Source organism: Neovison vison, chromosome 4 (genome assembly GCF_020171115.1).
Source record: "Neovison vison isolate M4711 chromosome 4, ASM_NN_V1, whole genome shotgun sequence".
Lineage (NCBI taxonomy): Eukaryota > Metazoa > Chordata > Mammalia > Carnivora > Mustelidae > Neogale > Neogale vison.
In genome coordinates, this window is record NC_058094.1 from 230,141,915 (window position 1) to 230,169,853 (window position 27,939).

At 62.5% G+C, this 27,939-nt stretch overlaps 1 protein-coding gene across 1 annotated transcript in view; it reads right to left on the reverse strand.

Annotated features, from left to right (window-relative positions):
* Window positions 1-3,265: 3,265 nt before the first annotated feature.
* PTPRN2 (protein tyrosine phosphatase receptor type N2) overlaps window positions 3,266-27,939 on the reverse strand; it is a 514,367-nt gene continuing 489,693 nt past the window's right edge. The window contains exons 28-31 of the mRNA XM_044247045.1: window positions 23,469-23,522; window positions 21,562-21,626; window positions 10,788-10,861; window positions 3,266-4,756 (exon numbers count right to left, since the gene is read on the reverse strand). Of these exons, the coding sequence (XP_044102980.1) occupies window positions 4,685-4,756; window positions 10,788-10,861; window positions 21,562-21,626; window positions 23,469-23,522 (265 nt within the window). The 3' untranslated portion in view covers window positions 3,266-4,684. The remainder of the gene's footprint in view (window positions 4,757-10,787; window positions 10,862-21,561; window positions 21,627-23,468; window positions 23,523-27,939) is intronic.

A 27,939-nucleotide genomic window follows, 5' to 3' on the forward strand; every position in this document is an offset into this window, starting at 1 on the left:
CCTGCCGCCACGGAGACAGCGGTGAGGACACGGTGCGGACACTGTGCGCGAGGACCCCACCCCTGGCGGCAGGGCGTGGCGACAAGTGGACTCTGTGTCAGCGGACAGGGCTCTGCCAGCCCCCATGACCGCGGGCCTTCGGCAGAGGTTGGAAAACTGCGTGGTCCTGATCAGCCCGGGCCTCTGGTGAGAAGGTGCGGAGCGGGTCTGGCCGGGAAGGATGGGTTGCGGCTGCCGGCGGGAGGCAGGGGTGAGGGCCGTGGTGGAGCAGAGCTGACCGTGGCACAAGTGGGCCAGGCAGTGACCCCAGCACCCTCGTGCTCCCAGGACTTGAGCGACCAGCAGGTGTGCGTGTGAGCACACGCAGGCGTTTTTCCAGGATCTGTGGCGAACCCAGTTGCAAAACCCTGAACACGGATTTAGGGGCTCACTGTGAAGAGAGGCATCGTGTGATTCTCGAGTTCCTCGGGTTACAGAAGTGCAGGGCACAGCTCTTCCGTTTTCTTCCTGTAAGAGTACGTCTAACAGTTTTTGTTAAAAAAAAGAAACAGTCTCAAGCAACAATTTCACGCATCCCGGAACCGCTTCCTGGTGAAGCCTGCGTTGTCGGAGGGGGGACAGTTAGAACCACGGCAGACTCGGTCCCTGGGGGCGACTGGGGGAGGGGCGGGCGTCCGGCGTCGCTGCGCGTGTCCGGATGAATTCAGAGCCTCCTTTAAGGATGGGTGACCGACCCCTCACCGCGTCGGGCTCGCTGCCCCCTGGTGAGGGTCTAGAGGAGCACACGCATTGTCCGCCTTAGCCCCCCAACTGCCCCCGGGTTCCATGCCATCTTGAAGCCCCTCAGGACCGGCGGCGGCAGTAAACACTTGGTGCACACTGCATGCTGGGTAATGTCGGGGATGGAAGCCCTCCTGTGGCTGGGAGACGCGCATCCCAGGTCAGCCCCGGAGGAAGTGCCATCACGGTACCAGGACCTCCAGCAGTGTCCGCGGCCGCTGGAGTGGGGGCACCTGGGGTCGGAGCGGGTCTGCAGGGCCCCGGGGTGGGGAGTGCCCTGAGCTGTGGGGCGAAGGCTCTGCCTCCTCCCAGAACCTGGCTCCGCGCCCTCTCAGAACGCCCGGCGCTCGCTTTCTTTCATGCGGTCCTCAGCCCTGCGGACGGGTCGCGGCTGGTGCCTCAGCGGCTCCCGGCCCGAGGCTGGACCCGAGACCTTAAGCACAGCTTGTCCCGCGAGCGCATGTCGTCCCGGGGTCTAGGTAACCGTTCCCTTTGGATTTCCCTCCCTGAAGCTGTGTCGGGGGGCTTGGGGGCTCAGTCGGTTCCATGTTCCACTCTTGGTTTCTGCTCGGGTCCTGACGTCGGCGCGGTGTCGGGGAGTCTGTGAGGCTTCTCTTTCTCGCCCTCTGCCCCTCCCCCACCCCCCAATAAATAAATAAATAAATAAATAACTCTAAGAAAAAGAAGTTGCATTGGGTTCTTTTTCGAATCGGCTTCCTTCCCCACCCTGTTCCGACAGGCCGCTTGCTGTGCTCCAACTCCTTGCCTTTTGCATCGTGTGCGACTCAGAGGTCCCTGCCCTGCCGCGGTCCCTCCCCCCGAGCTTTGCGGCGGTTTATGGGGAGCTAGTCCAGTCCTTTGGGGCGCGTTCCTCTGTGGACGCTGCTGGCCCGCCGAGTGGTTTTGCCTTCACTGAGGCTCCGCGCCCGGGGGTCCGCCGGGCTCACGTCACCTTTGAACCTGCTTGTTTGGTTCGGGTTTCCTGTGCCACGTGGGCAGGGTGGGCCGGCCCCCACCTGACGCCTTTCTTCTCCAGTGGGACCGCGGGGCCGGCCGGCCGGTCTCCGGACTCCGGCCGTGGTGGCCCGGTTCCGGGTGGGGATGTGTCGCGGACGGTGTGGGATGCGTGGATTTTGTGAGCTGGTTGTCAGATACGGTCACTAATAGAAAGTGCCCTGTACGAACCGAAACTTCCTGTTAACACACAGGCGGCCACTTGCTAGTTCCTTGGAGTCCCGGTTCCCACCCAGCAGCCGCGTTCTTCCCGGTCCCGTCCTGGTCACTCACCGCCCGACCCTCGTCGAAGTCACTCCTCGTGGGGGTATTTGCATCCGGGGAACCAGCAGGGGAGGGGAGGGCATTACTGATGCTGCGAGCGCAGAAGACAGGCGCGGGGAGCCCTTGGCTCCGTGGCCCGGATGACGAGGAGGACGGGCTGCGTCAGGACCGCGGACGGGCCGAGTGTGCATCCTGGGATGGGCTCAGCGCGCCTGCGTGTGCACGGTCGCCGAGAGCCGGCTCTGGCCACCGTCCAGCACAGCGCCTCCCGGGGCCCCCGTGCGGGTCAGAGCCGGGGCTCAGAGCCGGCCCCCAGCCCTCGTGAGGCTTGGCGTCCACACTCGGCCACGCGGATGGCGGGTTCCTTCTTGTCCTTTCTCAGAGCTGGCATGTGCCACGTGTTTCCAGCACATCTTATCCGGCGTTCCTGTATTCACGGCGGGAGGGGACCTTTCCTTGGGGATAACCATGGCCCTGGGGCCGGCCAGGGGCGATTCGGACGTGGGCTTATCGTGAGGGGCCTCCCTTGTGACGAGCGCCGCGTGTGCGGGACCAGCGGCCGCGGCGTCAGGGACTCACGGCAGCGGCGCCGCCGAAGCCCGGGCCGCGTGTGACCGTGAGGCCGACTCCGGAGGGGGCTCTGAGAGACAGATGGGACTGGTGTCCGCCCCGCGAGACCGGGCGGGCTGATCTCCCGAGAAGGGCACACCCACGCGTGGGGGACACTGAGGCCCTCGCGCCGACGGGACCTGATTCCGTGACAGCTGACGCCACACGCCGCCCGTGCCGCTGCGGTCCCCGAGGCGGTGCAGGACCAGCCGCAGCGTCCCCCCCTGTGCTGCCTGTGCTTGTCGGGTGACACTCCCGAGTGAGCGTGTCCTCTCGGGGTGGCCACTTGGATGTGCGGGGATGGGCCGTTTGCCAGGAGGGGCGGGACCCTGAGGTCCAGGAAGGAAGGCTCACCGGCCACTGCCCCCGAGCGCACAGCGTGCAGATGGGCACGGGAAGGGGGCGTGGGACACTGCACGGAGCAGGGCCCTGGCTGGTCACGGAGATCCTGCGACCTGTCTCTGGGATGCCCCAGCCTTGGCACGCGGCTGACCCTGCTAAGGCAGACCTCTCGGACAGGCTCCACCTGCTCCCCGACCTCTAGGGGCAAAGGACGGGCGGGGAAAGGTGCTCTGTCCTCCCCAGATAAAGACCGTTCGAATGTGAAATCAAAAGTTTAATCTGACACAACTAAATATATTCATATATCTCACACTGGAGGATTTTTGAAACATCAGAAGTTAGAAATTACAAGTAGGTATACGCTTCCTATATTCAGATAAATTTGTTTCTATTCATTATTTCGATTCCAGACAGGGAGAGACAACTCTGGCAAACAGTCACGGGTCTGTGACAGCGGAGGGCATGCGGTGTCGCTGCAAGACGCAGACGGTGTTCCGGCCTCTTCCTCCCCAGCACAGGCCGCGGTGCTGCTGGGTCCCGGGAGGCAGACTCTGCTCGGGGCGGGAAGAATGTGTGGGGTCGGCAGGCAAGGAAGGGTGTCCCCGCACCGAGTCCTATCACGAAAGCTGCGACGGGTCTGTCTGCCTTCTTAGAAGCCGTCATTCCAGCGACACGAGTTCCTCTCTCTTGGGGGGGGGAGGGGGTGGCAAATTCAAACCCCCTCAAGACACTCAAGTCACACCTGTGTCTGACCCAGGTGACCCAGGGGGAGGCCCAGAAAATGCCGTTTCCACTCTTCTCCGTGCTGCGGGGATCTCACACCCAGTAAAGCCAGAAACGCCCGTCCCCCTGCATCTCCTGCGAACGGGGAGCCCAGAGGCTGTTTGCGACGCCGGCAGGGCCCAGGACATCCCCCGAGAGGGGAGCACAGGTGCCTGCGGGGGCCAGGGGGCTCCCCGGGGACCCCGGAGCTCGCTACCTGCCTGGCCGGCTCCCCCAGTTCCGGTCATCCCCAAGGAAAGAGTGGATTAGCAGGAGCTGCTTTGGCAACGTGCAAATCCGGACTTTAAAGTTAAAAATGCGGCTCTAGACTGGTGGGGATGTGAGGCCTCCCCTGGGGCGGCTGGCCTGGGGCTTGTGTGCCCAGATCTTGCCCTTGTTTGGGGGTGGCGCGGAGATGGGCTGTCAACAGCGCGGGGGCGGTGTCGCCTGCACCGGAGCAGAGGGAGAGGCAGGGACCATGTTATTCTCGTTTCCCCGAAGCTGCAGACGGTGAGGGTAACAGGAGCCGGGCCCTCCCGCCCCCTCCAGACAAACGCCAAGTGTCTCTCCTGCGCTCGGCGGTCTTCACGGACTCCGCGTGCCGCCCGCTTTCTCTGCGACCTGCCCCCGCCCAGCTGGCCCATCCCTCCGGGCTCCAGCCAGGAGCCGCTCTCTGCGGGGAGACGTGCGTCACCGTGGGTGAGAACGTGGAACGGAAGGGAGAGCAGACACGGTGACTGTCCCCGAGACCGGATGACCCCACACATCTCCCCTTAGCATGATCTGGGTGAACACGAATGCACATTGGAGCCGGGGACCGTGCGGACGAGGGAGGGCACTGGAGACGCACAGCTGAGCGGCATCGCGATTCGCAGCAAGGGTCGCGGGTGCGGGCCGCCCCCGGCCTCGGGGGTCACTGCGGGAGAGCCCTGAGGATGGCGTTCACCTCCTCCGCCACGGCCGTCAGCGCAAACTCAAACTGCTCCTGGAGGGACGAGAAAGGGGCAGAGTCAGTGGGGTTCCTCTCGACGGCGGCCTTCAGCTCGCTGCGCTGTTCTGCAGAAAGAAACGGTTCACGGAAGGAAAGAAAGGCCACCTGTGTCCCTAGAAAGGAGAGGACGGACGGTTTGTACAGCGAGACCCTGCGTTCAGGGCGACTAGGGTTTCTCGCTCATCTTCGGTCACGGAGGGGCCCTCGCCCGGTCCCTTGTGATTGCTCAGGGACGGCAGAGTGCCCAGCCCTGAGGCCCAGGCAGACGCAGACCCTGGCCGCTCCGAGCCCCAGACCCCACGCCGGCTGCCGCGGGGCCACACGGCCTCCCCTGGGAAAGGCAGAGGTCGTGTCCTCGCTGTCATGGCCATCGACCTAGCGTCCGGCCGGCCCCGCCTGCTGCACCTGCCGGGAAGCCCCACCTCCCCGCAGCTCGTCCAGCTGTAGGCGTGTGTGAGCACACGCCGCTCCCGGTCACCGGCACACGCTGGGGGGCACACCGTCTCACACGCACACCTGCCAAGACCAGGAGGCGGCAGCGAGGGCGGGGTCAGGCTGTTCTCTGGAAGTGGGGGGCTCGGCAGCCGGAAGCAAACACCCTTGCCCGTGGGTCACAGGCCACCCCCCCGCACACGTCACACGACGCGCCCGCTGCTGCACGGCAGACTCGCGGTCATCCCGGAGGTCACAGGGGTAGTAAGTGGCACAGGCGAGGCCTCTGGAGAGCTTCTGGTGAAGGAAAGCCCTGGGGAGGGTCTCGGTGCGCGAGAACTCAAGGGGGAGGCGGCCGCGGATCCGGAGATCACGGCTAACACTGACCCAATGCCGGTAAGTGGCAGAACGGCAGAACGGTGGGGAACTCCAGCGCTCAGCTGGGACCCAAGACTGCCGCCGGGTGTTCTCTTCGCACTGGCGCTGAAGGACTGACCCGCGTGGACCCGCACGGCGAGCTTGCTGGTGGGGGCGCAGCCTCCTGACGCACATTCTGGACGCTGCTGTCACGGGGTGCCCCGTCGAGTTTGCCGCGGAGCAGCAGTGGCGTCAGGAGGCAGGCCCCGTGCGCCCGGCGTCCCTCCTCACGCTCGAAGATCCCGGGGGAGTGGCCTCTGGCCGTCACCGGGGACAGGAAGCTGTCTGCTGTCACTGTCTGTCCAGGTAACGGCCTGTTCAGGGGGACACGTCTTCGGGAGGACGCAGTTTAGGACGCACGAACAGTCACACCAGACCATTTCTTCCCCAATCGCCGGCTTGACGATGGGGACAGCAGGGTTTCGTGAGGACAAGAAACGTGCAAAGACGAACGGGGACTCTGGAACACTCCCGTCCGGGATCACGTGCCCGCAACGGCTTCGGACACCCTGAAAACCCATCCCGGGTCACAGCGTTGATGGGGAGGGCGGCAAGTTCACCCTGGGAAGCCTCCGCAGCCGTCAGGAGGACCCGGTCGGGGTAACCCGTGCTACAGGGTCCGTGACAAAAGCAGACAGCATATGTGACCCCGTGCCTCGCTGCCCTCCTCAGACAGTCCACGTCTGCGGCACGCGCGACACGCTACAGTCAGATCCTTACTGGGCGGTTCGGGCGGCCCCGGGAGCGGGAGGGCCTGCGGGACATGGTGGGGGCGGCGCAGCCCTGGGTCCCACCACGGGAGTCGCTCTGGGCACACCGGGAGCAGGAGGGGGGCTTCCTGGGACCAGGACCCTTGGCAGAGGCCGGGCCGTGCGCTGCGCCCGGGGCCAGTCGGCGAGGACATGGGGCTCGTCAGCCGCCCTGCACCTTCCTGGAGAAGCGGCCGCGAGTGGCCGTGCCGCCGCGTGCTCTGGTCTCCGGCCACCCGTGCGCACGGAGGGCACACCCACATCTCCGCGGAGAGGCCTGCGTCGGCCCCTCCGGAGCCCGGGAGCCGACAAGCTGGGCAGACCCAGCCTAGGACGCCCTTGTGCTGTGGAGACCGCAAGCGTCGGCGGAGGCGTTCGGGGCGGCTGCATGTGTGTGTGTGCGTGTGTGTGTGCACGCGTGTGCGCATGTGTGTGTGTGCACATTTATCATCACACTCGGATTCGTGCTTGCCATCCCTGTGGCTCACACGGAGGGCTTGGGGGACACACACCATGGCTCCAGTCCCGTCATCGTTACTGATTGTGAAGGGGGTCACTGCCCCCTGCGTGCAGCGCCGACGGCCCCTCCCCTCCTGGGCTTTCCTGCGTCTCCCTCAAGGTGGGGGCGGGACGGGACGCGCTCTGTGCCCTCGGCTCAGCCGGTCCTCACAGCCCAGCCCTGGCTGCATCCTTGCCGTCTGATGTCAGAGCAGACAAGAGACCCGGTGCGTGTGCGTCCGTGTGCGTCTGTGTGCATCTGTGTGCGCAGGTGCACGTGTGCGTGTACACACGAGAGTGTATGTGCTCCTGTGTGCGCCTGTGTACACACTGGTACGAATGTGTGCTCCCTGTACACTGAGCGCACGCAGGTGTGTGTCACCGCTGTGCACACGTGTGTATGTGCGCACACTTGCAGACACGAAACGCTCGAGTGTACAGTGCATGTCCATATGGCGCACACACAGGAATGCACAGGCACACACGTGTGCACGTGCGTCGCCACATGTGCGCAGATAGTGTGCATCCACAGGCATGCAGAAGCACGCACACGTGGGCGTCTGTGCACGGTCATGCGCGTGCAAGGCGGTTCACACGCACCAGTGCACACATGCGTGCTCACGGGTGCACACATGTGCATACGTGCACGTCCACAGTCATACGTGCTCACACACAGGTTCGCACACGCATGTGCGTGGGGGGACAGAGACACAGCACCTGAGGGAACCATCTCCAGGTTTGCACAAAGCAGGACGCGGGTCGGGAGGCAGGGGCTGTGGCCTGGGTCACACCTAATCAGTCCTTGTCGCTCCCGGCCCTGCGCAAGGTCGGGGACGGGCTTGTGGAGCAGATCACGGACTGGGCGTGCAGGCAGGAGGTGTGGGCAGCCCACGCGTACCCCGCGCCCACCCACCCGGGGCCTAGCGACGTCGGTCCTTCCTGGGGACGCCGGGTCCGTCGGCTTTTCTTTTTGAACGTGAACGTCGGAGAGACAGCGTCGTCAGAGGGCACTCAGGCCTTCAGTGAAGGAGGCGCCACCTTCACGAGGGGAGGGCACGGAGGAGAGGGTCTGTCCCACAGCAGGCGCAGACGGGACATCGCCCGCCCCGGGACTGTGCAGTGTCCACTGCGTCCGTGACTGCATCTCCCTTCCTAGGAACGTGCGTCCTAGCGCACTCCTGACAAACGTGCCGTGAGGGGCTCGGGTCTCATGGGCTGTGACCCCGCTGCACGGGACGTGCCCACGGCCGACGCCAGCTCCGCGGCCAGTTCCTGTCCCGGGTTGACGCGCGGCTGCGTCTGGGCCTTGCTGGACCGAGGCTTTGTTTCCGGGTAGAGAAGCAGCTGTCGGGTCTTTGAACGCGAAGATAGAGTTGTGCGGCCAGGCTGTGCGCGGGGGCCGGGTGTCCGGTCACCATCACCGTTGGGGGACACCGGGTGTCCAGTCCTGGTGGCGAGGCGCCCGCCAGCCCGTTCTGTGTCTTCGGCTCCGTTGGCACAGTCCGACCACACGCGTTTGCGAGAACCGTCCACAGGCGACCTTCTCTTGGCTTCGACAGAAGAGTATTCACATCACACGACACTATTTTTTCCCACAGAAATTTCCCTTTTGTTAAATTGAACTTGGGGGGAAGCCCCGTCTCACGGAGTAGGGCTGGGCAACGCCGTCACGAGTTAAGGCGGACGGAGGTCTGGATGTGCCTGTTGCTCTTCACCTCGAGATTCCAGGCATTGCACTCACAGACACACTTCGAGACAACTCTTGAACGCCGACCCGAAGGAAGAGGGTTGAGGCCTGCCGGGAAGCTACGTGAGGCCGATTCTCCGCTGCATGCTTCATCGCCCTTTCCCGCAAGGCCTGGGGGCCACCCCCGGTGCCTCAGGTCCTGGTGCCACGAGGCCCAGTGTGGCGAACGGGGCACAGACCAGAGGGCCGATGGGTTTCGGGGTGTATCAGGCACTGTCCCCACGGTTTTGCCCAGATCCACTCTGGAGTGTTTTGGGCGTCCTTGAACCGTCTGGGGTGGAGGAAGCCTGCCCGGGGGGTACCCAGGTGCAGAGAGCGGAGGGGGCCTCGAACTGATGATTTCCTGCAGGTCATCCGTGCGGCATCAAGATTCAGGCGAGAGAGAATCTATTTCTTGTTCCCGGTTATGAAGTGTCCTTGCTCACCAGGCCCCGGTTCTCAGCACCCCCCGCCAGCCCCCACCCAGCCTCCTCCATGGCTGCTGGTGGCCTGGTGGGGCCAGACCTTCCAGGGACAGTGCACCGACCCTGCCGAGCTGGCCCTATGAGGCCACCGCCAAGTGGCAAGGGCTCGTGGGACGGACCTTTCCCGGGCACAAACCTGCAGGCACTTGTCACTGCTGATGTCGTGACAGCACGGCAACGGAGACCCATGAACCATGCCAAGGGTCTCCCCCAGGACACTGCGCATTAACAAGGAGAGTAGCCTGTGGACAGCCTGAGTCGCATGGCCAAAGCTCACCTCCTTCTGAGATGGTCCCGCCTGAGGGGCCCAGCCGGAACCCGTCACAGGGCAGACAGACGGAGTCACACCTGCCAGTTCCCTTTGGAGGACCTCTCCGGGCCACCGAGCTGTCCCACTAGGGGAGATGTGGGAGGTGGGGTGATGGAGAGCAACGGGGGGTCCTGCTCCAGGGGGAGGTCGCCAGGGACACGGAGGAGCTGGACCAGGTCTGCACCCGAGTAAAGGGCTCAGACCGGTGCCGGTTCTTGGCCATGGGGTTGCATAAGGTGCTGGCAGTGGGATCCTAGTGAGGGCACAGGAGAAGGATCTGGATTGTTTCTGCAGGGGTTTTACAGGTCTGGAATAACTTCAAAATGTCAAATTAAAAGCCCCAGGAAAACAAAGTGTGTCATGACGGATGAAAAATCCTTTCACTCGAATCAACTGTGACGGTCAGGTCAGGCTGCGCATGGCCCCCAGTGGGACACGGTGAAGGGCAGGGTGCTCGGGGCAGACCCACTCCACACGACTGTTTTTTACGACTGCGGTCCTCCTGGGCGTCAGGAAGTCCTTCCGCAAGGGCGTCCTTCGGTGCCCGTGGCCTCCGTGCAGGTGCTGGCGGCATCGGGGTTGGGACCACCTCCTGAAGGGCAACATTCTGCATTTCATGACCTCGGGGCCATTACGGGATGGACGTATGGGAGCGTCCGTGCCCCTCGGACCCAGATACCTCCGAATGCTAAAGGAACATCACATCGAGCCCATTTCTAGCTCCGCTTAAGCCAACGCCAGCCAGGCAGCTTGCGCTCACTCCCGCTGCGAGTGTGGCCGTTTCAGTCGGCAAATCAGGTGTGGTGAGGTGCCGGGGGCCTGCGTCCAGCCCGCTCGATGGCCACGCAGCAGAGCTGTGGTTCTGAGGGCTGGAAACAGGGGAGTCTGGCAGGATGTTTGGTGAATCTAGAACATTCCCCTGCAAGGGTGCTGGGGTTATCACTGACCTTTTAAAGATTTATTTTAGGGAACGAGAGAGAGCAGACAGCGGGGACGGGCGGAGTTAGAGGGAGAATCCCGAGCAGAGCCCCACTGAGCGTGGAGCCCGACGGGGCGCGATCCCAGGACCCTGACGTCATGACCTGAGTGGAAACTAGGGGTCAGATGCTCAACTGCTGGGGCCCCCGAGGCGTCCCCGTCACGGAGCTCTTAGTATAAAAATCGTGCTCTCCCCCGTCCCCGAATCTGGTGGGGGAGGGCTCCAAAGCCTGGAGATCCCACTGTGTCTTTACGCTGAAACGCGGGTGGCCACCGGAACCGCGGGCCAGCCTCCGGGGAGGGGCCTCTGAGTCCCACCTGGGACCTGTGTGGGCGACGCTCGGCCCCCTTCTCCTCTCTCCTTGCTCGGAAACACCTGCAGAAAGACCCCCCCCCCCCGTCCCTGTCCCCAAGGACTGGCCGACAGTACCTTCGTCTGGACCATGCCCGGTCTCTGGTCCCTCAGGTGCTCTAGGGTCGCGGCGATGTCGATCTCCTTGGCGCCTGCAACGACACACACAGGAGGGCTCAGACTTGGCGCCGCGCCCGCTGTCCCTCACCCGCACCAGGCTCCCTTCCGGCTCGGCCCCGTTACACTCGCCGCTCACGGGCCAGGCGGGCGGCCGCCACGGCCACATTCGTCCGGGGAGACGCGGCGCGCTGGTTTCCGCGGGTTCACGCAGGAGCGCGGGCTGGGACTCGGCTGCCGGACGCCTGCTAGGTCCTCTCCGCAGTCACCGCTGTCAGAGACCACGACCTGACGCCCCGTGTGTGCGGCATTAGCAGAATGTTTCAGAAAGAGAAGCAAAGAAGCTTTAATTTCAGTTGTGTCGGTTTTTAAAAAAATGTCACGGAATGAGACATTAGACTAATAAATCCTTTCCGCCTTGTATCGAGAGGTAGAGCTCCTGGTGAGGGTGTCAGTAAGATAAGGTGGAGATGCCCTTGTGTGCGGCCGCGGCGGTTTTCCCGAGAGACCCCTCCCCGCAGGCAGCGTCGGGGACCCGGCTGACAGAAATACCATTCGGGTTTGAAACTTTGACCTTGTCCTTAATTCCACGTGAGTCTTACTAGACAAGGAACGGCGCGGGGTCCAAGCCCGCAGGCTTCTCACGGTTAAGGTGCTGGACGCGTCGGCCGCCAGGCAGATGCAAACTGTGGGAACTGGGAGGCCGGGGTCGCCTCCGAGGCGGAAGGACCCAGACACGGTGTCGTGTTCCGGGCGCCGCCCCCGCTCGTCACCAGAGCACAGGGCGTGGGAGCTGCCAGCCCACCCCGCGCGGGACGAGGCGCGTCCCGGTGAAGCAGCCTGGCCCTGGTCACGCAGCCCGTGGCGGCGGTCGACGTCAGCCCGCGGCAGGCAGGGCACCAGGCCCTGACGGCCCCTCTCTGCCTGCACAACCCACGTGAGCACGCCGCTCCTCTTGGCACAGAGCCAGGACCACGAACTTGGACGTTTCAAAGGTAGTTTTTCAAGTTCTGGGGCTTATTTGGCCGGAACCCAAGCAGCCCGTGATGTTTCCCAAGCAAGCGGGTTGAGCCGGGCAGAGCGGGGGCGGGGTGGGCGCTGTGGCCGCCCCCGCGGCCTCCCTCTCCCCGCAGACAGGAAGGGGGACGGCACCCAGCACGCCGAGGCCTGCAGCGGACGTGCTGGCCTGACGGGAACTAGGCTGGCAGTCCTTCCAGACACGGGCACTGTCCTAGCAGGAACGGGGACACCCCGAGTTTCCCCAAGCGGTACATCAGGGCCTTCATAGCAAGGAGAAGAAATCCCCCTATTGGAACAGCCAGACGGTCCCCCAGGGTGCTCGGCAGCTGGGGTCGCTGAGAAACGCATCCAAGGAAAGGACAGGGGTCGAGTTCTGGACGTGCGTCTCCTCGGGTGTGACGAGGCCACAGTAAATTTGTTTTAAGGGCACCCACGACCCTCTGTTCTGTCCTGTGGATCTGTGTGTCTATTTTTGTGCCGGTACCAGGCTGGCTTGGCGATCCCAGCTTTGTAACAAGAGCTCGAAGTCCGGATTGTGATGCTGCCGGCTTTGGTTTTCTTTTTCTTTTCTTCTTTTTTGAAAAATATTTCATTTATTTATTTGACAGAGAGAGAGAGAGAGAGAGCACAAGCAGGGGGAGGGGCAGAGGGAGACGCAGGCTTCCCGCTGAGAAGGGAGCTCGACACGGGCTTAATCCCAGGACCTGAGCCCAAGGCAGATGCTTAACTGACTGAGTCCCCAGGCGCCCCTGGTTTTCTTTTTCAAGGTTGCTTTGGGTGTTTGGAGTCTGTTGTGGTTCTGTACACATTTAAGGATTTGTCTAGTTCTGTGAACGATGCTGGTGGTGTTTTGATAGGGATTACATGAAACATGTAGATGCTTTGGGTCGTGTGGACATTTTAACGATGTTTGTCAAAAACAGATGAACGCAGGGGCAGGGGAAGAGAGAAAGCGAGGGAACGGGACCGCAGGAGACTCCTGAAGACAGAGATCACACCGGGGCCCGGGCATGGGCGGCACGGGTGCGGGCAGTGAGGAGGCACTTGGGGCAGGGGGTGAGCCCTGGGCGTGTGAGTGACGAACCTCTGAGTTCTACTCCAGAAACCAACACTCTGTGTTCACGGATCTTCAAGTACGAAAAATAAAGCTCAACGGACCAGAAACAGTGAGTAGAAATAAAGGGAACCGCCGAGTCTGAGAATCTGAAACAAGCAGGAGTTCGCTGCTGCTAAACGGGGAGGTGGAGGAGAGGAGCCAGCGGTCGGACAGGGAGGCCACGGCGTGTGGTGCCCCCCACGGCGGCCACGGCCCGAGGATCCGCTGCCTCGTCTTCCCAGGGTAGGCCGGGCCCTTGGGGCCCCCGTGCGAGTTATGGGGATAAGCGCCCAGAAACGCTTTAAGACACCGGCCTTAGGGGGTCAAGGGCTCCGCGCACAGGGAGCGGGGGGCAGAGGGGTTCGTTCCACACGCGCGGTGCTGCTCTCCGGGGGGCGGGGGCGGCCGCAAAGGTGCCTGCGGGACGGTGCTCCCCGCGCCCGGTGCCAGGAGCTCATGGCGCTGCCCTGCCCCAGTCTGAGGCTCCGTGCTCGGGTGTGGTCTCTGCGGGCACGGAGCGCCAAGGGTCCGACACGGGGCGACCCGATGCGGCCACGATTCACAGCCCTGACAGCGCACTAGGCGCTCGCAGCTTCCAGAGAATTCACCCGCTCGGTTCCGGCCACGCTGGCGGCCAGCCGGCCACGGCGACTTCCTCCCACGACCGCGAGGCCCAGATTCGGGAGCATCGGGTGTGGGGCAGGGCCTGGTGCAACGGAGAGGGGCCCCAGACCTCCCGGAATGAAAGCCACGGCTTCACGTGGGATCTGGACTTCGGGAGAACCCTGACTTTCCAAGGCCGTTCGGGACACACACTTTGAGCCCTTGAAGCTGCTTAACACTTCTTCCAGCAGCTCTTTATTCCGAGGGGCTGCTCTGTATGCTGGGGCCGTACGGAGGCCGTCCCGGCTGGAGGCCACGGCCCGGGCTGAGGACACATGCAGCCCTCCCTCCTGGGCGCGGTCTGCAGGTCGACGGACGATGGCCAAGCCGGCAAGATCCTTGGATAAAACCCTACAAGGAACCTCTCTTGTTTTATCACCTGCTGATGCCCCTCCGGACCACTGTCTGGGGAGAGGGAGGGGCAGGAGGGGAAGGGCGACCGGGTGGTCCCTAGACAAGGCGTTTAAGGCACCAGCAGAGCCAGCAAGAATCCCAGCAAGAATCCCGCTTCTCCTGGAGCCAGTCGGACACTTGAGGAGTCAAACCGACACTGAAAAACCTCCAGAACAAAATTCAGGGAACCGATGGGTCGACCAAGTCAAGTCCGTTGTGGGATGCCGGTGGCTAATGTCCCCTTGCTTGTCAGGACTGTGGCAGTAAGTTATTTGCAGGGACACCTGGGTGGCTCCGTCAGTTAATTGTCTTCGGCTCGGGAGCGATCCGGGGGTCCTGGGATGGAGTCCCACGTGGGGCTCCTTGCTCGGTGGGGAGCTTGCTTCTCTCGCTGCACCTCCCCCGCCCATGCTCGCTCGCTCTCAAATAAAAACCTTAGAAGAGAGAAGTTCCTTGCAGTGAGTGCAGAGAGAGAAGTTCACGGAACTCAGTCTGTGGTCTGTCGTGTGCGCTGGGGTCCCCTGGGAAGGGCGGTGGGAGAGGGTGCTGCCCGGCGCTCGGCGTCCCCGCGTGCAGGGGGCCTCACGGAGCAGGACACAGAACCCGCATTTGTAAAGCAGACGGGTGTGGGCCGGGAGAGCGGGGCTCTATGAAGGGATTTACTTAAATCCCCCCGATTCCAGGAAGCTCCGTCCACTGGAATCCCCTCTAAAAATCCCGTCTCGTGACGACACGTGAAGCTGGAGGTGGACGGACCCAGTGCGGTGCTCAAGTGGGAGAGCCGGTAAGTCGTCCGAGAAGCAGAACGTGCGGGAAGATGCCCGTGGGAAGACCCGACGGGCGGACACGGGGGAGCTGCCCGGCGTCCCCGCCTGAGAAGCGTCGCCATCCCAACAGCAGAGCGCTCAGGGGACTCGGCTGCCCCCGCCCACCCCGAGGTCTTCCCCGTGGCCCCCCAGGGTCGGCTAGCGCACACGGGGGGCCCACCCAGGGCGGCGCTGCCGTCATTCTCCGTCTCTCCTTAAATTTCAAGAACATTGGCTTCCAAGTTTACGTACCTGCTAAATACACTTTTAAGCCTGGAGAGGTTTTTAACCCCTAGATAAAAAATATTAATCATGGGGCGCCTGGGTGGCTCAGTGGGTTAAGCCGCTGCCTTCGGCTCAGGTCATGGTCTCAGGGTCCTCGGATCGAGTCCCACATCGGGCTCTCTGCTCAGCAGGGAGCCTGCTTCCTCCTCTCTCTCTCTGCCTGCCTCTCTGCCTACTTGTGATCTCCTCTGTCAAATAAATAAATAAAATCTTTAAAAAAAATTAATCATGAAACAATGAACACCTCAAGAACACTAGTATGATTAAAGTATTAAAACTTTTTTTGGAGCCGGGCATCTGGTTGGTTCCGTCGGTCAAGTGTCTGCTTTTGACTCACGCCGTGACCCAGGGTCCTGGGACTGAGCCCCGCATCGGGCTTCTTAGGCAGTGGGGAGTCTGCGTCTCCTGCTCCCGCGCCCCTGCTTGTGTCCCCTCTCTCACGGTCTCTGTCACACAAATAAAATCTTAAAAGAAAAAGAAAGTTCCTTTTACATTGAAAGGATGTTCTTGAAATTTAAGAAAACCAGGGTCTTGATGGGGTGGGCTTCGAGCTCTCCCGGCGTTGGTTCCCGGCCGCTGGCTCGTGCGGACAGTCCGCCCCCCGTGGCCGGCAGGCCTCCTGGCAGGTGCGCACCCTCGCACGGTTTCCGTGGTGATGCCCGACACACAAACCCGTTTCGTCGGCTTCTGCCCACAAGGTGTGTGCACAGCAGGGCTCCCGCGCGCTCTTCTTCACGGTAGAAGGACCAGGTGTGTCAAGTGTGCAAGAGGGAGAGCCTTCGGTTGGCTCGAGCCGGTGGCCTGGCTTCTGCCGTCAGGAGGCGCCGAGTGGGGGCTGTGCTCTGGCCGGGGAGAGCCGCACACGGCCCCAGCTCCGCCTCGGACAAGACCCGGTGGGCTTGGGCACCGTCCCGCAGGTGTGCACACGCACACACACACGCACACGCCTGGCGCAGGCTCGCGCACGCGCTCCGCTGTCCAGAGCCTTCCGGGCCGCACCCGCAGCCGCCGGGGGTTTCTGCTGGCCTCGGAGATGAGCTGTCATCTTTGGTCTCTGGATCAAAGGGGACAAATTTGCATCCTCTTCCCTTGAAAATCAAGTATACCAGGACCTAAACCCAGAATACTTTCCATTTTTTTAATAAAAAACAAGTTCTGAATCACTGTTCAGGAGAAGCTCCGATGCTTCCAAGTCCGTAGGTAAGCCGCGAAGCCGTGCAGGAGCCAGCCTGAGGTGGCGCTCACGGCGGACTGCAGGGTGCGGGGCTGCTCGGGCGCCGGCCGCCGGTCCTCCAGCCGGGGCGTCTGCACACCGCGGGGCACCCACGGACGTGAGCATATGGGCCCGGCGCCCCGGTGTGGGTGAGCTCGCTGGCCGCTGGTGTGCAAAGGGACGGATGAGGGGAGATGCCCGGCCCTCGGGGAGCACGCCGCCATGCACGGGTGCGGCTGCCTCTCCCCGACCCGTGCAGCAGGTGTGGTGCGCTCAGGGCGGGAAGGAGACGCAGAGGCTGTGGGGTGGCGGAAGCCGCAGTGCGGTCAAGCCTCCTGCCCACGAGGGTCCACGCAGCCCGGAGAAGGGCCCGACTCATGAACGCGCTCAGGTGTGTCCTGGAGCGCATCCTGGCTGCGGGAAGGGGGCCTGCAGGACGGCCACCAAGCGCCCGGGAAAGCCAGGGGCTCCGTGGCTCGAAGCAGCTTTGCCCGAATGCCCGGGCGGTGGGGACACAAAAGCCAGCCGGGCCGGGCCGCACGGGCCGCTCCTGGTCAGAGAAACAAGGCCTTCAGCGTGACTGGCCCTCCATCCTCTGGTCACCAAAGTGGCACCACGGGTTCCGCTAGCCCCTCCCCCCTCAGTCCTCTGCTCCGCTTCTGACGCGGGAGTCGGAGTCGAGGCCGGCTGGGCACGGTGCGGAGCACCGCCGTGACTCCAGGCTCTGTCGGTGCCGCCCGTGAAGCACTGGGCCCTCCTCCGTGGATGCCTCCCGGCCTCATGGAAAGGAGGAGCAGATGCCCAGGGAGGCATCGGGAGGAAGCCCAGAGGCTTGGGGGGACAGCACGGGACTGTTAAACGTAGCTCCGCGGGTTCTGTCCTGCGGAAGCCCAAGCGACTCCGGGGCCCTCATGAACGAGCCACTAATTCAGGGGGCAGAGACACATCCCCTATACCACTGCCCTGGCCAGACGGCACCTTTCTCGCTAAAGCTTCAGAATCCTACTTGACACAGCCTGTGAACTGTCACTGCCAAGTGACCAGGATGGCTGCGTGTGGGGACTTCCTGTCACCAGGAATGGACCGGTGGGGGGGGGCGGTCTCCGCAGGCCCCGGGACGTGCCCTCGCTGTGCGGGGAGGAAATGAGCACGAGGTGGGAACTGCGGCGGAGAAGGGCCCGGGCAGGCCTCTGGGGTCCCCAGGGAGAGGGTCATGGTGGCAAACAAGAGTGGCCTCGGCAGCCCGGCCGAGCTCTGCTGGGGAGCGCCGGCAGCAAAGCCACTGGGCGTGTGGGGCAGGGCCCAGCCATCGGGCCTGCCTGGGGAGCAGGACAGAGGTGACGCTGCTCACGGAGAAGGGGACAAGTGGATGGACAGGCTGGTGGCCCAGGGTCCAGCAGAAGGAGGCCAGCTCACAGGAGCGACGGCCCCCAAGTCAGGCGGGCTGACCCAGGTTTCTCGGTGTCTCGGGCTGCGTGTCTGTGGGTCGCCACGGACTCGTCAGACAGGGAGGAGCACCACGGGCGACCCCAGGAGGCCGTGTGAGCAGATCCGACCCGGGAGGTGTGGGAGGGAGGGCTGTTGCTCTGCGGCGGCCTCACGGGGACCTGCGTCCCCCCACGACTGGTCTGAGTACCCGGAGCCGTCGCCTGCCCGCGCTGCTCATCGCGGTGGCCCACTCCCCGGGGCAGGGACCGTCTAGGAGGTGAACTTGGGATCGCGGTTCACAAAATTACCCAAATACGTGGTGCTCAGGCTGCGTCCGTGGGTAAGTGGCCCGTCCTGTCCTTCTCTCCGGTAAGTGGCGCCCGCGGTGTGGCCTGGCCGGGTCCCGGCCCACGGATACGGCTCCGGGACCCTCCCCCGAGTCCAGGCCACAGCCGGCTGTGGGCGCACACGGCTCCCAGCACCGCTGCCCCGTCTGACCCCGTGCGCCCGGCCCCGCCGCGAGCCACCGGGCAGCTCCGGGCAGCTCGTCGTGGGAATGCGGATCCCGTCGGGCGGGGGAAGGCGTCCGCACACCCTGCTTGCTGTGCCCGAGAGGCCCCCAGTGTCCTGACACGTCACCTGGACTGCACGGAGCTGGGGAGGAGGCGTCCGGCTTGGAGGCCGTGCTGAAGCCGACCCCCTGTGGAACCGCCACGGGTGAGCCCGGGGACGCCAAGTGAGTGAATCCCGTCACAGGAGGACACATGCCGCGTGGTCCCAGGCAAGACGCCCGCGGCTCCGTGAGATGTCGGGACAGCGAGCGGGATGGAGGACACGTTCCTTCCTACAGGCGGCCGTCGCCCGAGGGGCGCCGTGGGACAGAGAACAGGAAGCAGGCCAGGCCGCTGACACAGAAGGAGGGGCCAGACCCCATGGGCACAGAGACCGGTGCACGTCCCCGTGGCGTGGTCCCTTCTGCGGCCCGTCTGCGCCCCCATAGGCTTGTGGGGCACGTGATGGGCATGTGCAGTGCGGTCCCCGGAACCTCAGCCCTCGGCAGACAACGGAAGGTGCTTTCTGGACACGAGTCGCCGTCTGGAGGCCGGGAGGCCGTGCTGCGCCCCAGGACAGCCCAGTGGGGTGCGGCGGGCCGGTGTCCGCGGTGGCCCCCCGCGAGTGACGCGGCCAGCCAGCAGCCGCCACCTCGGGGTGACCCTCCACCGCTCCGCCTGGCCGAAGAGATGGCACGGGCACACGCACGAGGCGCAACTTAGGGAAACACGTCAGCGGCAGGTGTGTCCCGGCCCCCTGAGCCCCGCACCCCGAGGAGCCCCGCGCTCCGGAAACGCGCCCCAACCAGGCTAGTGACAACGACTGACCAGCGTGGTCGGGGCCGCGGAGGAACGTGCGGAGGCTTCAACCACGGTGCAGAGAGCTTTGCTTTCCGGCTGCCGGGTCGTCGGCCTGCTACTGAGCCGGCGGTGGAGAAAGAGCCCCAAGGATGCCTCGCGTGTTCTCCGAGGCCCCGAATAGGACACGGGCCCTAATCTGCGGGAGCCCGAGTCCGTGGGCGCGGATGTGGGTGCCCCGCGTGGGCCTGGGGCCCTGGAGGACGCGGGGGTGCGTCGCGAGGGCTTTTTTTGGTCCTCATGCGATTCATTCCTTCTAAGAAAAGGAAACGGAAAGAAAGGTTTCGTGTCTAGCCTCGGGGCCTTTGATCCTCCGATGACCGCAGGGTCTGTGGCTCCTCCTGCAGCTTCCCAGGCCAGACAAAGGCAGCCCCGGCCGCACTGCCCCGCGAGCCGGGAGCCCAGAACAAAACCCCAGGGGGCCGCGCAGTGTGGCCTGGGCCTCCCTGCCCTTTGATCTCTCCTGAGACCCAGTCCTGGGCCCCAGGTCAGAGGAGTTCACTCCGCACACATGCACCCCACACCCCGGCGGAAGGAGCAGGTGAAGAACAGAAGGGCCTGAAGGCGCCCCTCCTTGGCTGGCCCGTTCCGCGCCGCTGGGCTGCATTGTTGAAGGCTCGAGCGCCAGAGGGGACGCTGCGGGCCATGCCGCGGCGGAGGCCCTCGGGGCGGGTCCATGCCCTGCGGAGGCCCTCGGGGCGGGTCCATGCCCTGCGGAGGCCTCGCACAGGCCAAGCTCGGACAATGAAGTCCGCCCCGCCCCGGCCGGCTCCCGGGGCTGTGACATTCTTCAGCTGCTGCTCCCGTGAAGCCGGCCTGCGCCTCTGAAAATCTAGGACACCTCCATGACCACGGCGGAGAGAGCGGGGACGTCCCGTCGGACGCAAATGGGCCCCGTGTTTCCTTGATTCACCCACACGGCGTCACGTCAAACAGCAACAACCGTGCGCAGCCTTCGGAGGGAACCTGGTTCAGCCGCAGGGAAATAGCACTTTTGCGACAGGCAGAGGAGGGCGTGAGGGGAGAAAGAGAGCTCTGGGCTCCCAGTACGTGCAGATTTGTACATGAGAAGATGTCCTGGGAAGCCAGAGTGCCATGGAGGGTCAGGAAACTTTTAACTAAAGAAATTAGGGCTGTGTTAGGACCAAAACCCAAAATACGTCATTAAAACCGGCACCAGACTGTCTGTCTGTCTGCTTTGGCTCCTGTGTTTGCACGTCGCCGACGCTTCCCTCATTTGGGTGCTTAAAGTAAGATTTGATGGTGCAAAGCCTGTTTCCTGCTCTCCGCGGTGGCTGGGCCGGGGGCTGCCGACACGGAGGGCTGGGGTGCCCAGCCCGGATCTGCTGCGGACCCTCCGGGCACCGGTTTTGCGCGTCCGTCACTCAGGTGTGCTGGTCCTTACGTGAAGAACAGGGCTCATGACCACATTCTTGGCCTGGTGGTGCGGTCCGCTTTTCTCCTCCCTTTTCACCAGAAGGAAGTGGGGTAAGGAAAGTGCTTAGCCTGGGCTCGCCGGCATCTGCGGGAACGTGCCAGAAATGATCTCGGTCATCAGCACCTGCTCCTGCTTCTGGACAAACGATGGAGGAAGGTGTCCTGGAAGGCTGGGGCCTGTCGCTGAGAACACGCAGGTGTGTGCACGTGTGTGTACAGACCAAGGGAATGTTCTGTTCTCAGGTGAGGGGTGGCGGGGTCCCCACCTCGGTGGGCTTCCTTCCAGGTCCCGTGGGACGCGGACGGGCATGATGGGAAGAGGGGTGTTGCCTGAGTCGCCGTGGGAACTCGCCAGGACTCTCCAAGAGCTGGGCCCCATGTGTGTCCTTCCCCAGCAGTGGCTGTGGGGTGTGCTCCCTGGGCTCTGAAGAGACGCCCCCGGCTTCGGTCCGGAGAGCACGTCCCAGCGACCAGAGCAGCTCAGCGTCCACACATCTGGGGGGCCCAGGGGGCGGGGGACCAAGCTCTGCCCTTGCCGAGCCGCTCGCGGCCGGGTGGGCCGCCCGTGCCGGACCCGAGTCTCCTCCCGGGGTCGGGTGCTGCAGCGGTGAAGTGCGCGGACCAGAGTGTGAGGGCCGCGGCGGGAAAGGCCACGGCAGCCCGCTCGCCCAGCTGTGGCAACAGGGAGGCTTGCACAGAGGGTGTGGACGACTCCGGGGCCGCTCCGGCGGCTGACCCGCGGCTGGCTCGGCCTCTGCAGGGAGGCTCCCCGGGCCCCAGGCGGCGGCTGCTGCTTACCCGCACCCCGCGCCGGGCCGAGCGCCACCCTGGCCACAGGCACCGGCCCGAGAAACACCCTGCTCGCGCGGACGGCCCTCACGTGACTCAGGGAGGGGACCGAGGCCGGGGAGAGGGGCCCCCCAGGTTGCCATGGCAACGCGGTCCCGGCTCAGCCGCCACAAAGCAGCTGCGCTGCCCGCCTCACCTTTGGCCATCTTGTTGAGAACCATGTCGATCAGGACGTAGGTGCCGCTCCTGCCCGCGCCGTCGCTGCCAACGGAAGGGGAGACGTGAGAACAGCACCGGCCACGGGACCCCCACGCCCACCGAAGCCGGGGCCAGCGTTTCCCTCCGCGTCTGAGTGAGGCTCACGAGGGGAGAGGGAGGCTTGACTTGGAGAGAAAGAGGAAGAAAGTCGGGTGAGGAGGAGTAACGGGATGGGGGGGAGGGGGAGGCAGGGGAGGAGGGGGAGAGGGCCGAGAAGGGGAGAAGGAAAGGGATGGGGATGAGGGACGCTGGGGAGAGGGGGCAGAGGAGGGGGAAGGGAGGAAGGCGGGCGGGAGCTTAGTGTCCGGGCAGAGGATGAGCATGAGCCCGCACAGGTCTGCTCCCGTCTCCCCTTCTCCCTCTCTGGCCAAAGACATGGTGGGTCTCGTCGGAATAAACAACGCACGAGTCTGGCCGTGTCCGTGCCGAGGGCGTCTGCACTGGCGGTGAGCAAGGTCACCCCAGCCGTGACTGCAGCAGCCCTCGGAGGGCAGGGAGGCCTTTTCTGGGGAAGGCGGCTGCTTTGTGAGGCCCGAGAGCGTGTGTCCCCAGCCCCGAAGCAGCTGCTAGATGGGGACTGTCCCATGCGAACTCCGAGCAGAGGCAGTCGTGCCCACTTCAGAGTCAGGGATTCCGTGACCACGTTCCCGGGAGAGCTGGCCGGGCCTTGGGGGGCCTTTGTGGGAAGGGCTCACGGGCTCTGGCTTTACCAGACCGTCAGACCCGTGGCTGGAAAAGCCGCGGGGACCCGCAGGGTCTGTGCGTGTGGGGAGCTCGCTCATCACCCCGTCCCCGCTGCTCCCCAGGTGACACCTAGCTGTCCTGGTTTGGACGGGCCTCCCTCCCTCCCACCGCGGCTCGGACACCCGCACACACCGGCCGCCGCGGCCGCCACAGGGCACCTGTGCCTCCAGCCTCTTCCCTCTGCTCTCTGAGGGCCCCAGACCACGGCCAGCTCGGGTCCTCATCACAGACCCCAGGGATGCACACAGACACACGCGGGGACACGCCACATGCGCTGGCACAGACACACGCAGACACACACACACGGAGGCACGCACCTGAGACACACTCCCTCCACACACACACACTCACACTCACAGGCACACACCCGACAGGCACACATGGACACACACACACACACAGGCACACACCCGACAGACACACAGAGACATACACCCGACAGGCACGCTTAGGCACACACACGTACACTTCTTGACCGCACGGACAGACTGGGTGTCCGATCCTTGGAGAGCTGCTTTCTCTCCCAGCAGAAGGGAACGTGCTGTAAGACACTTCCACGAATCGGAGCACGGTTCTCTGACCCAGCGAGGTGGGTGCGAAGCCCGGACGAGAGGGCCCCGTGACACGGAGCTTCTGGTGGGACCTCTGCTTGTCTGTGCGGGTGCAACGGGCTTGAGGAGCCCCTGGATTTTACTCCATGGCCAGACTCGCATCCTAAGCTGGGTGAGGCCAACCCTGTGCTAACTCCCGACTCTGCCCCTGCTCCTGACGGGCCCCGCGCATGTCCCAGCCTCTCGGTTCCAAGCGTCAGCTGAGTGAGCTGGCGGCTGAGACAAGGCCACGGGTGAAAAACACCATCACGCGGTGTTTGTGTGCGGGCAGCGTGTGGGCCTGAGAACAAACGGGCGGCGGCCCCGGCGGGCGGACCAGCCCAGCGGGGCCCACGCGGCCGCGAGCCGGGACCTTCCGTCCGCAGCCCGGTCTCCCGCAGCAGGGCCATCAGCTGCGCGTGAGGCGGCGAGAACGCTCGCGTGGGAAGGTAACGGTGGCTCCTTCTCAGGTAGCGAGCACGGGGTAGTTCGCGTGAGGAGTGGTACTTGCCTGCAGTGAACAATTATTGGACAAGAACGGCCCCTGTAGCTCTTGTTTACTTTTCTGAAATAAAAAGAGACAGAAATCATGGTTATGCACTACGACTCCTGTCTGCGCTTTTGCAGACGAGCTCCTAAGCCCCAACCAACAGACCGTGTCTGTGACATCGTTTTGCGACTGTAGCCTCTTTTGACAAAGAGAATCAAAATTACACACATATTTTCAAAGATTTATTTTCTGTTCAACACCAAGGGATTAAACAGAGCTTTAAAAGCAGTTCTGACATTGCCTTTCCCAGCAGGCACCGCGGCCTCTGTCCCCAGCCGGTCCCACTGCCCCGGCGAAGGCACCCGTCACCTGGGCTGCCTGGGGGTGACAGGAGAACCTACATTCTTGCTAAAACGTTTGAGTTCTGCCACTCATGCCCCAGTTTCTTACACCCGAGACATCGTACTGGAGCGTAACACGACAGGGCCTCTTGGCTCTGTCCGTCGGCGGAAGTGCTACCTCGCCGAGAAACTGCAGTGGAGACAAGTCTTTCCTTTGTATGAGTGTGTGTGTGTTTACAAGCAACTCTGCTGTGCAGATCTTACACCACAGTTTAGAAGGATCAACAAGCATAGGCTTTTTTGTCACCCGGCCCTAAATCAAAACGAAGCACCGATTTCAAATGCCCTGTATAGCTCCAAGTGTGTCGGAAGTCAGTGAAACATGAAACAACTAAGCGTGTTTACAAAGTGCATCGGAATTCTCAATAAACTATTTCCGCACAGAGAAAAGTCAGTAGAAAAACGTGTGCAGGGCTGTGTTCTAAAATGCTCCCTATGAGTTTCTACAGTGTATGACATGGAGCAGAATTGAAAACGAATGGCAGTGCAGAAAACAAAAATCTTTTTCCTTGCACCAGACGTGGGAAAACGTCACCATTCTCTGCAAAGGCTTGCCTGCCCAGCACAGGGTCCGCTGGAAGCTCATGTTCTGTCAGTCGGTGGCCTTGTCCCGAAACCCCAGAGCTGAGGGGTTGAGAGGTGGGGGGGTGTGTGCAGAAGGGAGCTGGCAGCCTGCCCAGGCACCAGCAGGTGTTTCCACGTCTGCCCCCAGAGCAGAGCCGCTGCTCCTAGTTCCTGTACGGGCTGAACAGAGTGAGGTCCACACGGCCCCCAAACAACAAGGGGGGAGCCTGGGTACAACGTGCCCCAAAGACGGGCCATGCCCAAGGTCACTGGGGTAGCCCTTGATCAGGGGCTGCCTCCTGTACCGTGTGGAACGTGCAGACCACCCAAAACCATCTTAAAAATGAGAAGACCCAGGGCGCCTGGGTGGCTCAGTGGGTTAAGCCGCTGCCTTCGGCTCAGGTCATGATCTCAGGGTCCTGGGATCGAGTCCCGCATCGGGCTCTCTGCTCAGCAGGGGCCTGCTTCCCTTCCCCTCTCTCTGCCTGCCTCTCTGCCTACTGTGATCGCTCTCTGTCAAATAAATAAAAAAAATCTTAGGAAAAAAAAAAAAATGAGAAGACCCAGAAACGTGGAGGAACAAGTACTCAGGGTCCCTGTGGCCACGTCGCTACTTCTGCTGGAGCTTTTTCTCACTTTGAGGTCATGGCAGTGTGAGGGTTTGGCGGGAAGGTGGAAGGTATGAGTGAGCTCATTAAAATCAGCGGCGGGCCAGGATGCCCAGAAGGTTCTTGGACCTTTGAGAATCAGATGGATTGGAAACTAAATCTCTTAATTTCTCCTTCTAAAGCCTCCCGCTCTTTGGGTCCCCGACCAGCTCGGTCGGTGGAGCGTGCAAATCTTGGGGGCAGGGGTTCAAGTCCCAGGTGGGGTGTACAGATTACTTAAAAATTAAGGAAAACATCTTTAAACTCCCATTCTTAACTCGGGTTGTAAAGGCAACATGAGCTTTAGGTCTGACAGAACGGACGCCAGACCCTCAGGACGAACCTCAGACGTGAGCCACGAGAGGCCGGCCAGCCCCACCCAGGCTGCGCACACGCCCGCGGGCCCGGCGTGGGCCTCTGTGTGCACGGTGCATACGCGTGCCAGTCAAGCAAGCCCGGCTCAGACTCGATTTGGGGAAGGTTCGTTCCTACAGGCCTTTTAGTTTCCAACACGAGGTTTTCCTAGCAATCTCTTGTCACTGGATATTTTCGATGCGAACAGTCTGGCCGTGTCCTACGTGGCGGTCCAGGCTGGGTTTGCAACGCTCTCCCTGTTCGCCTGCTTGCACACGGCTCAGTCTCCAGGTTTGGGGCATTTTTTCTCATGGGGCCGAGCACGGAAGTAGTACGTTTAAAAAAAAAAAAAAAGAAAGAAACAACCCCCAGGTCCCCTTATTCAGACTGTACCGGTTTCAGAAAACCGTCACCGTAAGGGGCCAGGAGAGCGGCAGCTGGTCAGCCCCGTTTCTGGCGGAGCACACTGAGGGTAACTGCTCTTAGAGAGGACAGAGCGCGCCGGTAAGTGCCCTGCGGTCCCTGCTCTTACGTGACAGAACAGAGCAGCTTCCTCTGGCGGCGGTGACCGGCCGCCTCGGCTGGGGCCAGGGAGGGCTCACTGTGGTCTAACCGTCCACGCTGGTGCTGCCCCGGCTGAACCTATTTACGCACAGCCAGAGGCCCAGCGTGCATACAGCGTGCTGCCCGGTGGAGAGTTTCATTTACAAAGAATCAGAAGCTTGTATTGTTACAACGAGAAATATCACAAATAGAAAAGTAACAGCATCACATAGTCAACAGAAGCGTTCACCTGGTCGACCCCAGACAGAGGCGCAGGGCGTTCGTGCAGATAAGCCATACACAGCTGTCTTGTTTGACTCGATTAGAACAAATCAGCAGTCGGCGAAAGGTTGCAAATGTTCAGAAAAATGGATATTATATATATTTCAGCAGGAGGACTTCACTGAGAAAGAACGATTAGTAATACAAACCAACCCGTGGGTCCCTGAGTGAGGAGGAACCGTCACGCAACCAACAGCAAGCCAAGGTCAGAGGTCGCTAGAGGCTCAGAAAAGGGGCTTCCCACACTGCCTTGCAGCAGAGTCACAGCCTCCAATGATCACTTTTGTGACTATGCAACTGGGCTCATATTACTAGCTGCAACATCACAAAAATGACACTGGCCACCGCTCACGAGCTGGCAAAGTAAGGGTCTGTCCATTTCTACAGGGTCAGCGATGTGAGTACCGTTGCGTACAGCAGGAGGGAGGGCTCCGAGACACAGACGCACAGAGAGAATTTTTAAAAGCAAAGCCCTCACATGTGATGCTGATTATCTCCTGGCTTGAGCAGCTCCTCTTTAAAGTGGAAATGTGCTCCCTCTGGGCTCCCGAAGTAATCCCACGTCTCAGCGCCTGACGCACCCTGGCCGGAGCGGGGGATGGCGGGGCGCGTGGTCGGGGACAGGGGTTGGCGGGGGGACCTGTGCATAAGGTGACCAGTGTCTCCGGAAGCCGATGCCCCTTTCCGATTGCTGACTTTTGGGAGGTTCTTCTACCCAGAAAGGCTTCTACCCCAAGGCTTTTGATTCTAATAGACCGGCACATGTCACTGGAGTAAAAACCTCCTGCAGCCTCATCTCCCGAGCCTCCGGGGAGAGGGAACTTGGGGCATCCATGTTTCTCGGGGCAGGCTGTACGCACCGAGGGCTGGTCGTGTATTGTTCCGTTCCATAGAGGGATATGGATTTCCACATCCGCCCATAGCATGTATGTGCAAACGCACTGGGTGAGCGTAAAGACGAAGCTGGTCTCTCTTTGGAGCCACGTCCTTTGGCCAGTAACGACTGCTTCCCAAGACGCTATCTCAGGAAATGCGCTCTAGGTCAGATTCTTAGGCAGCCTGCCTTTAGAAAGAAACGTGCTTTAAGGGGAGTTATCTGCTAGCCAGATCGCAGGGATGGACTGAGGGAACCGTGCAGTCCGTGCTTTGGGGTGCGTTCAGGCCTCTCTGTACCGTGCACGCTCGGTATCTCTGGGCGGGGTCACCAAACGTGTGCCACGGCTGGGACACCACGAGCCCATCTCTCTGGGAGCTCTTTCCCACGCTATTTGATCCAAAGAACTATTCAAATAAAGATTTTGTTTTGCTTTTCAAAGTAGACTAAAAGGCAAAAGAAAGAGTATCACGATCAACTCAAGAACGTCTAACACACAAATTCAAGAAACGCAGCGGTCAGCCTGAAACCCCACTGTCTCGCGTGACGCGGCCACAGACTCAAGGATGGTAACTGCTCGGACACGAATCCCCCCGGGGTGGGGAACCACGCTGGACTAAGGTGCACTTTATTTCCTAGTTTGTTGTTCTGGATGTCTGCCTGCTTTTGCGAGGAGGCGGGTTTCCAACTGGTTAGGCGTGAGAGGGCTCTGCAGAGCCTGAGCTCGGGCTCCGTGCCGCTCAGCACCTGCCTCGCTGGGCGACTGCCCGTTCTTGATCGCCACAGGCAACAGCTAGTGCCGGCCCCCGTCACCACCAAGTCCAAGG